At 40.6% G+C, this 14,251-nt stretch overlaps 1 protein-coding gene across 1 annotated transcript in view; it reads right to left on the reverse strand.

The window, feature by feature from the left end:
- Positions 1–14,251, reverse strand: part of Fkbp6 (FKBP prolyl isomerase family member 6 (inactive)) — a 43,754-nt gene that overhangs the window by 17,185 nt on the left and 12,318 nt on the right. The window contains exon 8 of the mRNA XM_050129310.1: positions 12,087–12,179. Within this exon, the coding sequence (XP_049985267.1) occupies positions 12,089–12,179 (91 nt within the window). The 3' untranslated portion in view covers positions 12,087–12,088. The remainder of the gene's footprint in view (positions 1–12,086; positions 12,180–14,251) is intronic.

A 14,251-nucleotide genomic window follows, 5' to 3' on the forward strand; every position in this document is an offset into this window, starting at 1 on the left:
GAGTGCTAAGATTAAGAGCGTGCGCCACCACCGCTTGGCTCAGAAATATTTCTTTACTTAAAATAATAGTTATATGTGAGCCATGCCATATGAAACTACAGAATTAAAGAAGAAAAAGCCATGTGGCTGGGGTGGTGTAGCTCAGTAGTGGAGAGCATGCTAGGCAGGTGTGAGGACATCCCAGCATGGAAGGAAGGAAGGAAGGGAGGGAGGGAGGGAGGGAGGGAGGGAGGGAGGGAGGGAAGGAAGGAAGGAAGGAAGGAAGGAAGGGGCAGATGCAGGGTCAGAGTGAAGATATGGCCTTGCTAAGTAACCCAAAGGAACTAGCCCGTCAGCTGGGGGAATTACTGTGTGAGTACACAGGAGGGGCATAGTGAGAGTAGATTGTCTGTTGGGTGTCTTGTTTTACATTTGCTATTTGCAGAGGTCTGAAGTGTGTCATTCCTTCAGTGACATCAGTATCCACGTGGTTCTCCCACATTCCTGTTTGCCTGTATTGCAAGGTGTGAGGAAACATGAGTGTGTTGGCTTCCTGGTGTTATCTCTGACCAACTGCACTTTTAAGCACCCAAAGCTTGTTTGTGAGGTGCTGCTGGGAAGTAATTTTCTTTGCCCTTTTTCTGATTTCATTAGTTGCACGGAAAAGTAGGTTAGAATGGAGGTACAATTAAGCTAGCAAAAACTGGGTCAACAAAAAGGATTGGAAATCCTGGGAATGCACAGAATGGTACCATGTTACCACCTTCCCAGTTTTTCTGCAGCCAGTGAATAGGGTCTTCCTTTGGCTAATTCTTCACTTCATGCCCTGTCCTAGTTCTGAGGCAGAATGAATATTGTATGAATGACCAACTGTGTCCACCATACAATCTCTTCCTTTACTCCACTTCATCCCCAAATTCCTATGTGCAGTTTGGATATACCCATCTCCAGGCCTTTGGACTGGAGGATGTTATTGGCTTACACAGGGTCATGCTGACCAAGGACAACACAGAGTGAGTCACAACAGAGTCTTTTCCCTTGGGACTGAATGAACTCAGAAGGACTCCCGAGACAAAGGGTCATCTCTTGCAGGACCAATTACAGGAAGGTGAACAGATAACATCCTGTTTCAAGTTGCCCAAGGTACTAGACAAACAAACGAGAAAAGGGATTCAGGAAATAGTGGATTTGGCCCAGGGGATAAAAGACGCCGTGATGCCAGCTGGGCCTCAGTTTATAGAACCAACCATCTGTACAGACTGTTAGAAAATCTAAAGTTTCCAGGAAGGAAGTTATAGTGGTATATTATTTGTGTTTTAAAAAAAGCTTGCCTGAAGATTAGTGCAAATCAGACACACTAGTTAGCCATAGAGGCCAGGCAGTGGTTTCACACACCCCAGGAGCCACACTAGTTAATCACAGAGTCAGGGTAGTGGTGGTGCACACCTTTAATCCTAGTACTAGAGAAAAATATAAGACAGGAGGAGACACGTCTCACTCTCAATCTCAATCTGAGGATTTGTGGAGGCAGGATCACCCATTTTCAGTCTGAGGTAGAGGTAAGAGCCAGTGGCTGACTATTTTGCTTTTCTGATCTTCAGGTTGAACCCCAGTATCTGTCTCTGGGTTTTTATTATTTGTGCTACAATTGGTGCCCAACATTTGGGGTAATGTCAGGGACCCTTGTCCTAAAGATGATAGCAGGGACCATTGTCCTAATATATCAGGGACCCTTGTCCTAAGGATGTTTGCAGAAAGCCCCACTACCTTGAGAGCTGTTTGCTTACGGAACCTGCCTCACATCCCAACTATCTTGATAGCAGGGACCATTGTCCTAAGAATGTTTGCAGGGAGCCCCCACATCCCAATCACCTTGAGAGCTGTTTGACCAGGTGTGCTGACTTTTGCTACCCCGGCAAAATCCCCCACCCCAACCCAAATTCCTCATTCAAGGGCTATATAAGCCGCTGCCATTACGCTAATAAACAGACCTTTACAAGAATTTTGCTTGGTCTCCTGTAGGCCTATATTTTTGTATGGCACAAAAGCCATAGGCCCAGTCTGAGCTGATCATGTAGCTCTGTAGAGCCTCTTTCTTGGGTTACTGCCAAATTAAGTAGCTGTCTTGAAATCAAGCCAGGCCTTTACTATTCTACGCAGCAGCAAAAAGCCTCACATCTTCAGCAGCAGCAGATTTGGAAAGACAATTGGGAATTCTTAAAGGGAGGAATTATTTAAAAGACTTTTTCCCACATTAAAAAATGAGAAAACCATTACAATGGAGGGATTTGGGTCTCTGAATGAAAATATGCTTGACAGTTTGAAATTAGAAGGATTAAATGAGAGGATAACCAATTTAGATGGGATTTATGTAATGTCAATTGTAAGTGTTATCAGATTATCATTTTTGTTTTATCACTAAAAATTGGTTAATCTGAGTGCTAAAATACAGACCTTAGAAAAATTGAATAAAACAGATCATAGAGACACTCAAATCCAGACAGAGGAATTTAATGGAGAACCAATTTCAGTGTTGCATTTTAAGAATAGAGAGGAACAGCTTAAGGTTTTCAAACAACCAACCATATCCGGTAACCATACAGGAATTGTCAAACGGTAGGAGTTCTGTTACAGCTGACTGGACTCCTGTGCCAATGTTAGATTTAAGGAGATTCAGGAAAGCAATAGTCTCATGAGGCTTGTACTCACCTTTTGTGAAGCAAATGTTAAAAACTCTGTCAGTTTGTGATAGAATTATCACTAACTGAATAGAATTGGTTAAAGCTGTTTTAGAGCCTGGTCAACAATTACAATGGAGCATCTGGTTCAGAGAAGAGGCTAAGACTATTGAACAATGGAGTAAAGCTAGAGGCAGGGAAATCTCCCAAGATCAAATTCTTGGAAAAGGAAATTGTGCTACTATAGAAAGGCAATCTTTATATGATGGCCACATCCTGGCTTTATGCTGAGCAGCTGCTTTGAATGCTTGGGACAGAACTGATGAAGTAGGGAAGAAGGTTGTATAATTTACTAAAGTCATACAGGGTCCAAAAGAAACATTCACTGATTTCTAATAAAGAATGAAATCGGCAGTAAATAGAATGATAGATACTAAATTCAGATGCTAGACAAATAATAATTAAATCTCTGGCTTTTGAAAATACAAATTCCCTATGCAAAAGGATAATTAAGCCTTTAAACACAAGGTCAGCACCTTTGGAGAAGGGGATTCAAGATACAATTAATATTGAATCTCATGACCATGATGGTATATGAATAGGAGAGGTGATTTCCAGAGGTTTAAGAAAAAATTGAAATGTCAAATGTTATAACTGTGGCAAACAAGGTCACCTTAAAATGGATTGTCAACAAGACGTTCCAGACATAAGGTTTTTTCTAATAATCCATTCATAATGCCCCTCCCTTCTAGATATGCAGAAGGTGTGGCAAAGCAGACATTGGACTAATGAATGTAGGTCAACAAGGGATATTCAAGGTAGTCCCTTGGTGTTGGGAGAAACTCTGTGAGGGGCCTCTTGCAGGCTATGATGCCAAATTTGGTTCAGCCATTTCCTGCCATTGTAGAGGAAACTCCTTCCCAGAGCAATTATAGAAACTAATGCCTATTGTAAGAAACCATACTGCTCTGGATAATAGAACAGTTATAAAAGAGAGAACAAAAAATTCAGGAGAAACCATAAAGCAAGTATTTTGGCAAACTTCTATAAATAAACAAAGAACAAAATTAAAAATATGAATAAATAATGTCATTGAAGGTCTAGTAGACACAGGTGTGGATGTAACAATAATTTCATCAGAATCTTGGCATCCAAATTGGCAAACGTTCAATTTTTAGGGACTGGAACTTTATCTCAGATAAAGCAGAGCATGAGATGGATGGAATGTATAGGGACAGAAGGACAGAGAGGAATATAACACCTTATTGGATAATACAGCAATGGATTTGTGGGGACAAGATTGGAATGGAATTACAATCATTACAGTAGTGGAATACTCAGACTAACATTCCCCCAATCTTAGAAACAAACCATAAATTAACATATGTTTCCAAGAAAAATATTATAAAGTTTTATAAATAACAGGCACTGACCATTCAGGTTGTACAAGAACAGGGCACAACAGCTGCTGATCTTCCAAAGGCACCAACAGCCCTACCTATAAAATGGTTGATAGACAGACCCGTGTGGGTTGCACAATAACCTTTAACAACAGAGAAACTGCAGGATTTAGAACAGTTGGTACAGGAGCAACTAAATGCTCAGCATATTGAAGAATCAACCAGCCCTTGGAATTCTCCTGTATTTGTTGTGAAAAAGAAATCTTGAAAATGAAGAATGGTAACAGATCTAAGAGCTGTTAATAAGGTGATTCAGCCAATAGGCTCTCTACAGTTTGGAATGCCTTTGCCGTCCCTATTGCCTAAAGGATAGCTTCTTATAGTTATTGATTTAAAAGACTATTTCTTCATTATTCCTTTACAAGAAAAAGACAGAAAAATTTGCCTTCACAGTGCCTAGTTATAATAATACTCAGCATGCTAAGAGATGTTAATGGAAGATTATCCCACAGGGAACATTAAATAGCCCCTCCCTGTGCCAATATTTTGTGAAGTCAGCAATTGGAAATGATATCTAAGCAATTTTCTGAATCTCTATTTCTCAATTAAATAGATGGCATTTTACTGATTCAAATGTAGATACTTTAGGAAGAATGTTTGAAGAATTAAAGAAAATTCTGCCTTGATGAGAATTACAAATTGCTCCCGAGAAAATTCCATTATTTAGATTATAAAATAGGTTTATAAAAAAATTAGACCCCAAAAGGTACAAATTAGGAAAGATTGATTGCAGACTCTTAATGACTTACAAAAATTGGTAGGAGACATTTCTTATCTACAGTGCACTATTGGGATAGGTCCTGATGACCTGATTAATTTAAACAAAACCTTAGATAAGTGACAAGGACTTAAATAGTCCCAGGGAATTATCAGCTGAAGTTGAGAGAGAACTGACTTTAATTGAAGAGAAATTACAGAAGGCACAGATGGATGGGTCATGTGGATCCAAATCTCAACTGCATTTTGGTCATATTACCCTCCAAATATTCCCCTAAAGGAATTTTAATGCAGAGGGAAGATATTATTTTAGAATAAATCTCTTTACCAGGTAAACCAGGTTAAAAAATTAAATATGTGCCGGGCGATGGTGGCGCACGCCTTTAATCCCAGCACTCGGGAGGCAGAGGCAGGCGGATCTCTGTGAGTTCGAGACCAGCCTGGTCTACAGAGCTAGTTCCAGGACAGGCTCCAAAGCCACAGAGAAACCCTGTCTCGAAAAACCAAAAAAAAAAAATTAAATATGTATGTGGAAAAGATCCCTAAGTTAATTCTAAAAGGAAAGTTGAGACTTTGTCAATTAGTAGGAATAGACCCAGCAGAAATTATAGTATCTTTTAATAATGATGAAATTGATTAAAAAATGGGAAAAAAGTGAACCCTGGCAAAGAGTTTGTAGTATTTTTTTGGGGGAAGAGATTAACAACAACTATCCCAAAAGTAAGAGAATTCAACTTATAAAGAGAACTAACTGGGTCCTTCCTCACATTGTATGGGACACACCAATCACTGGAAACCCAACATTCTATCCTGATGCAAATAAGTTAGGAAAGGCAGGTTACAAACCAGAAAATTTAAGTGGAAAAAGCCCTTATAATTCTGTTCAAAAGTCAGAATTATATTCTATTCTCATGGTACTAATGGATTTTAAAGAACTTCTCAACATAGTTACCGATTTACAATATGCAGAGAGTTGTTTTGCATATTGAAACCACTGAATTTATACCAGAATTGGCTTAATTATTTATTCGGTTACAAGATCAATCAGGAATAGTAATCATCCCATATACATAACACACATCTGATCCCCTACAGGTCTGCCAGGTCCTCTAGCACAAGGTAATGCAGAAATTGATCAATTATTATTTGGAAATGTGCTGATGGCCTCAGAATTTTATAGAAAACATCATGTCAATGGCAAAGGTTAAAAAAAAAGACTTATCACATGACAACAAGCTAAGGAAATTATAAGGAAATGTGCTACTTATTCTTTATACAACCAAACACCACTACCTGCAGGAAGTAACCCAAAGAGTACTCTAAGGAAAGAAATCTGCCAGATGATACATTCCATATCTGTTAGAGAAAGATCAAATCAAACTCTAAAGGGTATTTTAAATAAACAGATATGGATGATAAATACCCCCAGAAATAGATTGCATAATGCTTTATTAGCTTTGACTTTTCTAAATGCTAATGAGAAAGGAATAACAGTTGTAAAAAGACATTGGATAGTAGAAAACTATAGAATTAAATCAGCTGATATACTTTAAAGATATACTGACCTCAGAATGGAAACCAGGACATGTGTTACACTGGGGAAGGAGTTTTGCTTTTCTGTTTTCACAGAAGAAAAGCTATGGATTCCATCAAAATTGACAAAGATTCGATTTGAACAAGAGACATCTTTTTATTAAGAAGAGATGATGATAGTTCATCAAACAGCATGACCATTTAATCTGAACTAACCTATAAAACTAACAAATGCTTTTCATTTGATCAGATGTAACTTGCCAAAAGAAAATCTCCCCAAGGGCTGGAGAGATGGCTCAGAGGATAAGAGCATTGTCCCAGCACTCAGGAGGCAGAGGCAGGCGGATCTCTGAGTTCGAGACCAGCCTGGTCTACTAGAGCTAGTTCCAGGACAGGCTCCAAAGCCACAGAGAAACCCTGTATCGAAAAAAAAAAAAAAAAGGGGGCTGGAGAGATGGCTCAGTGGTTAAGAGCATTGCCTGCTCTTCCAAAGGTCCTGAGTTCAATTCCTGGCAACCACATGGTGGCTCACAACCATCTGGAATGAGGTCTGGTGCCCTCTTCTGGCCTGCAGGCATACAGATAGACAGAAATTGTATACATAATAAATAAATAAATAAATAAATAAATAAATAAATAAATAAATAAATATTAAAAAAAAAGACAATCTCCCCAAAATTAGGGTTGGGGAAGGGTTTTGTTTCTGTCTTTTCAAGAGAATAAAGGTATCCATTCAGCTAAGGAATCTGAAGACCACCAGACAAATGAGACATCTGAAGAAAATGGACAAATCATCTAGAAAAAAATCACAAGAGTAAAATGGCCTATTGGTGTATCACATTTACAATAGGATAAAATTTCATAAATCTTCCCCTGCTACACTCTACAGACATATAATGCAAATGGTCTTTTGTAGTCCCAGTCCAGTTAAAGATTAAACTGGCTTTGAAGGTGGAGTGTGGCTCTCTCCTTCTCTCAACCAAGCATGCTTATTTTAAAGTGAAATCCAAAATCTCTGTCTCATGTCAGAAGAGTCAACTGATATGACAGAAGAAAAACAAAAACTTAAGGACTATTTTATTGTTACTAATCTCACAATCCTTTGATTTTTTTTACATTAACTCTTTAAACAGCATTTCAAAGTATAAGATTAATATATATATTTAAAACTTTTTGTCACAGTATCAGTGGTCATATAGAGTACTATTGAATTCTAGAAAACGGTTTCCTCTACCTTTCTGCACATGATTTCTGGTCTGAGTCTCTATTAGTTTTCTGTAGTGAACCATGAGCATGCCTAACAGCGACCTTTGCAGTCTCCAAAAGGAGAATGGGCCCACAATGACTCCTCCAGGACTATGATAACACTGCTAAGCTGAAAAACACCACCTAAATATCAGCCTTTGAACTACAAACTGCTCAGAACAATTTCAAGGTGGCTAACTGAGATGATCCATCCTAACATCCTACCTTAGCCAGGACCTGAGATGAGCCCTGCACTTTCCAATTACAGAGACTGGACAACAAATGGTACAGCTAGCTAGCTCTCCCAGGATTGACAATTAATACAAAATTTTCCTTAGGGTTCCCTAAAGATACTGTTGCCCCAAGACAGCAGAAAGTAAATTTAAGAATACGATGCCCACATTCCCAAGAGGTGAGGTGGATGGTTTTGGTTGTTCAATGGGTTATGGATATTTGTCATTGTTTAGAAGGTCTGGTTATAAGTTGTTATTGGTTATGGTCAGGAGGAAAGTTGAACAAGGGAGATTAGACTCAGAGTTCTTGTTTTGAAAAGAAAAGAAGGGGGATATAGATGACAGGATAAAAGGGTAGATTATTTATTCTACTCTGGAAAGAAAAAAGGAAGGATATATTTATAAGATAAAAAGGTAGATTATTGAATCTACTTTTAAAAATCAACTACTAGTTTTATATGTTTTACATTGGATTTTTATATACTGTAATGCAAATTTTATATATTGATACAAATTTGAGATTAATTTTGTTAGAACATACATACATACATTTCTACTCTTGTTCAAGGTATTGTACCTATACAACTCATTTAACAATGTAATGCAAATTTCTAGTCCTTGAAAATTATTACTAACATTGAGGATAAGAATACAGGTTAGCAGTTAATCACTTATTTTAATCAAACTTGTAGTCACATTAGGAATGTTTTTAGGGTCAATCAAAGATATATTTTAGATAGACAGGTCACCTTCAAGCACTTCAGAGATCTACAGAATATGGCCTTTAAGATGTTTTAATAACATAGATTTATAAATGACAATGAGACATATGTGCTCCTGGCTGCACCAATCTACTTCAGAGAACATAATGGGCATAGAAGAAAACTCCACAATGGAGTTTACTTTGTGGCAAAAGTAAGCCACTGGGCAAGAAAATGCCCTTGCCTTGACTACTGACAGTATGATGTCCTATTTGGACAAGCAGAAACAAAAGAAAGTGACTGACAGACATTGTCAAGACAAGAAGGGACAGCTTCAAGATATTCTGCTTTACAGAAAAGTCTGTCAGATATGCTATGTTGCGGGAGGTCCTTCTGCTCCTCCAACCAATAGCTGCTGAGATACCAGCCCATTGGGGCGTGGTCTCTCTCCCTTTAAAAAAGCGGCTACTTCCCTCCGTGCTCTCTCTCTTCATTTCCTGCTCCACTGGCGACTAGACTCCCTGGTTGCACAGAGGGCTGTTGTCTGGGACGGTGATCTGTAAGTTTTTTCCTCTTTAAATAAATACCACCCTATTAATCATAATTCCAAACTGGTGTGGCATTGTTTGTGACTTACACCTTCAATGCTAGGCCTGTAGGCTGAAGATGGATGTCCCAATGGTGCAGAGGACTATGGGTGACTGTTTCTGTCATTTCTCACATTTTTTGGAAGTCGCTTACTTACACTTACTACTTACTTAGTTAATATTATTTCCTTCTTGGGTCTCTGAGGGTGTGGAAGATTAGATAGTTATAGTTTTCCTTGTTTACCAGATACAGAAAGCAGGTTATGGTAGAAAGTAAATTAGGTACAAGACTTTGGACTCACCAAGAAAGGACAGATAATGGAGTATTTTCTCTGAATTTGTCAAATGCAAATGGACTAGACATTAATATATTTGTTGTTTGTATTTGTTGTTACTGTATTTACTGTATAGTTTTTCTTATATTAGATATAACCTTTTATTTTAGACAAAAAGAAGAAATATAGTGGTATATATCATTTGGGTTTTGAAGACCAGTGCAAAGTAGCCACACTAATCAGTCATACAGACCAGGCAGTGGTTGTACACACCTTTAATCTCAGCAACCACACTCTTTAGCCAGGCAGTGGAAGGAGAGTTACAAGCCCCAAAAGTTGTCCTTTGACCTCTGCACATGACTCTGTACTCTCCCACACATGAAAATAATCAATATGTGAGTAACTGGTCAGGCCACACTTATGGAAGAACAGGGCCAGAGGAACATGACAAGAACTAAGCAGGCTGTGATGCTAACAGGAGTGGGAATATGCCACTGTCATGTGAGATTCAAACACTGTCACTGATGACTAAAGGATGAACACTCAAGAGCTGGGGCTGTTCAGGGAACAGCAGCCACAGAAAATGGAAGGCAATCCAATGGCCTAGCTGGGATTCCCAAGACTGGTTCCAAGCTGAGCATGTCAGATCAAAGTTCTACTACAGAGAGTCTAGGAAAGCACCCGGGAAACAGTCTAGAAGTAAAGTGCTACGTAAGACTCAAGTTTAATGCCCAGAACTCACATTAAAATCCAGGCATGGTGGTGCATACTTATAATCCCAGTCATGACAAGATAGGTGGAGGAAACAAGCAGACCTCTAGAAGCTTGGTGGCCTGCTAGCCTATCCTACTTGGCAAAGCTAGGTTAATGCACACAAAACACACACAGGGAGAAACAGAGAAGGGGGTAGGAGAAAGGAAGGCAAAGAAAGAGAGGAAAGGAGAGAGAGAACAGCAGTATGTACACATGCAGCCACACAGATCCACATACCCACAAGGTCTGGGAAAACAGATGTCTATGTCTCTACTGAATGTGACAAGAGCCAAAGAGGAGAGATCCCTGACTCTCAGCTTAGTTCCCAAGTTCTCTAAAGACCCAGAGGATGGGGTCAAAAAGTCATACCCACAAAGGAACTGACTGGTAGCATCTGCCAAGCAGACAGCAGTGCTTCAGAGATGGTATGAGCGCATGGATGAATGAGCCTTTCATGGCCCCTCCTCTGAAGCCACTTTTGTAGACAGAGGGGCATCAAAGGGCAGATTTACTGCAGGAGCCCGCTCAGCAGCTGCTTCCTTCTTCTTCCTTGTTTAACTTCTCTCAGGAGAGCAGGGCTCTGAACCTGGCTGAACAGGTGTTTAAGGCAGGCAATTTTGTTCCCATTAATTGTCTTAAGTAATAGCAGAGCAGACTGGAAGGTTATCTTGTGTACTTGAGGGGACACTCTGTCCTGCACATACTCAATCACAAGCTGACACTACCTGACAGCAATGCCAAGTTCTGCTTTTTTCAGGTTTCGGCATCTTCAAATTTTGAATTCTGGTAGTTAGTGAACTGAAAAACCTCAGCACCACAAATACAGCCTACAGCCAGGCATAATGGTGTACCCCTGTAATTCTAGTACTCCTTTGTTTTGTTTTCTTGTTTTTGTTTTTGGAGACAAGGTTTCACACTATGTAACTCTGGCTGTCCTGGAACTTAGACCAAGCTGGCCTTGATCTCAGAGATCTGCCTGCTTCTGCCTCCTGCATACTAGGACTAAAGTTGTGTGTCCACGCCTAGTTTACTGCTGCCCAAATTAATCCTACTACTCTTGAGGCTGAAACGGGAGAATTGTGAGTTCCAGGTCAACCTGGATTACACAAGGAAACCCTATCTCCAAAAACAAAAAGGAGGACTGGATATCTGGCTCAGTCTGTAAAAGCACATATTGCTCATGCAGAGGACCAGAGTTCAGGTCCCTGCCCTACACCAGAAGGCTCACAACTGCCTATAACTCCAACTCTAAAGGATGTGACATCCTATTCAGATTTCACAGGCATCTGCGTTCATGTGAATACACCAATAGATACACGAACACAAACATAAAATTCAAACATACAAACACATCTACAGCAGGCTGGGACTGTGGCTCGGTTGGTACAGTGCTCGTCTAGTTTGTATACACTAGCACACAAAAGGTCCAGGGTCCCATCCCCAGTACTACACTAATCAGACTGTGGTGGCACAGTCCTGTAATTTTAGCAGTTAGTAGAGACAGGAGGATCAGGAGGAGTCCAAGGTCATTCTCAGCTATATAGTGAGTTTCAGACCAGTCTGGCCTATATGAAATTATCTCTAAACACTGTAACAAAAAGAGAAACTCAGTTCTTCTAAGTCCAGCTAAACTGTCACACTAATGACCTCATCCATTGTTTCAGTTCTAAGGAACTTTAAAGAGTTTAATTTTACAAACCACAAAAAAGTCTTTTGAATGGGAAGTTTCAGGACATGTCAAATATGAATGTAACCTCCAAGTCTTCCTCCCTCAGTGACCCACTCTGTGGGAAGGCCCCAACAGTGTTATTTTGTCGTATGCTGTCCTCAGTGGAGATAACCACTGGTCACCAAGACTAGCTGAGGAGGACATCTTCCCCAATGGACAGAACCCTGAATTCTCTCATGCATGCTCAGCCCCGTACCTTCAGTTTCCTCCCACTGAGGAGCCGCCCCCACAGGGAGCAAACATCCGGTGACACATCTCTTTCTCTCTGTCCACGTAGTCCCTGTAGTGGCTGTGGAAAGAAAGGCAAGCTTTGTAGGTTTGCAGGAGGTGACATCTGGTGGCTGGAATTCTCTGGTAACAGAGACACTTAAAAGTCTGCATTGGAGGTCAGGTGGTAGTGGTGCATGCCTTTAATCCCAAAGCTACAGAGAAACCCTGTCTTAAAAAATTTTTTTAAGAAAAGTCAACTTTGGACAGCAGCCAATGGGGATGACACTGTGGACAGGCAAGGCTAAGCTCACTAAGGATGGTCCTAGACACGAGGCCCTCATTTGGAAAGACAACAGCTGGGAAGGCAGAAGTCACTGTCAGTGGGCTCAAGCCAAGTCTTGCCAAATTACTCCTTGCACTAAGTGACTTCTGAGTCATTTTGAGATGTTCTTGCTAAGGAAAGGTCAGCTTCCCCCCATAATTCAGTATCTAACCTGAGAAGAGTCTTTTCCATACCAGACAGGAGCTCCTGGGAAACCCAAAGAGAACAGCAGCATAGTGGCTGCATTCAAATAAAAATGATACACACAGAGCTGGAGAGATAGCTCAGAGGTTATGAGCACTGGTTGCTCTTCCAGAGGTCCTGAGTTCAATTCCCAGCAACCACATGATGGCTCACAACCATCTGTAATGCGATCTGATGCCCTCTTCAGGCCTGCAGGGATACATGCAGGAAGAACACTATATACATAATAAATATATCTTAAGAAGAAAAAAAAAGTGATGGATACACCTTAAAAACTTCAGCAATGGGATCAAATGTTTAAGGTTAAGGAGAGACCCTCACCAAGGCAGAAAATACATGTTAAAAATGGTGGCTGTCGCTGGGCGATGGTGGCACACGCCTTTAATCCCAGCACTCGAGAGGCAGAGGCAGGTGGATCTCTGTGAGTTCGAGACCAGCCTGGTCTACAAGAGCTAGTTCCAGGACAGGCTCCAAAGCCACAGAGAAACCCTGTCTCCAAAAACCAAAATAAATAAATAAATAAATAAAATAAAATAAAATAAAAAAAATGGTGGCTGTCCAGCCTGGTCTACAAGAGCTAGTTCCAGGACAGGCTCCAAAACCACAGAGAAATCCTGTCTCAAAAAACCAAAAAAAAAAAAAATGGTGGCTGTCTGCTGGGCAAGGTGGCACGTGCCTTTTAACTGCAGCACATGGGAGGCCAGTCACACAGTCTGGCCTTGAACTCTAAAGAGATCCACCTGCCTCTGTCTCCCAAGTGCTGGGATTAAAGGCATGCGCCACCACCACTTGGCCTTAAGTATAGTTTTTAAAAATATTATTTTTTTTTTTTTTGTGGCAAAGTTTGTAAAGCTCTAGCTGTCCTGGAACTCACTCTGTAGACAGGGTAGTCTTAAACTCAAAGACCCACCTGTCTGGTTCCTGAGTGCTGATTTCAAGACTTTATCGTGGGAGATCTTTTTGTACATTTATTTAGCATGCACATGTACAAACCATGTATGGAGGTCAGAGGATAACTTGTAGTCAATTCTTTCCTTCTACTATGTAGGTCCTAGGATCAGAATGCCAAGAACTCTTAACTGCTGAGTCTCCTCACCAGCCCTTTGGTTTTTGAGTGACTTATTTTATATCCTAGAAGGTCTGCATTTGAGATCTTCTTGCCTCAGGATCTCAAGTTCTAGGACTACTAGAGTGGACCACCATACTTGGTTTGTACAACACCCTTTTAAGGTCACATGGGGGACTACAGAAATAGCTCAGTTGGTAAAGTGCTCAGCACCATGTTAAAAAACCAGACCCAGTGAGTAGAGCGTGTCTGTAATTCCAGCATGGGGTGTCAGTGGGGGTGGGGGCAGGGTCAGACAGGAGGATCTTTTTTTTAATTAATTTATTTATTTATTAAAGATTTCTGTCTCTTCCCTACCGCTGCCTCCCATTTCCCTCCCCCTCCCCCAATCAAGTCCCCCTCCCTTGTCAGCCCAAAGAGCAATCAGGATTCCCTGCCCTGTGGGAAGTCCAAGGACCACCCACCTAGACAGGAGGATCTTTGAGACTAGCCACAGTCCAGTCTAACTGCTGGACCCCAGCACAACACTCAAGGTTGCTTTCTGGCCTACACATATAAA

The sequence above is a fragment of the Alexandromys fortis genome, unplaced genomic scaffold, assembly GCF_014885135.2.
Source record: "Alexandromys fortis isolate MF-2015 unplaced genomic scaffold, M_Fortis_MF-2015_v1.1 scaffold_312, whole genome shotgun sequence".
NCBI classification, from domain to species: domain Eukaryota; kingdom Metazoa; phylum Chordata; class Mammalia; order Rodentia; family Cricetidae; genus Alexandromys; species Alexandromys fortis.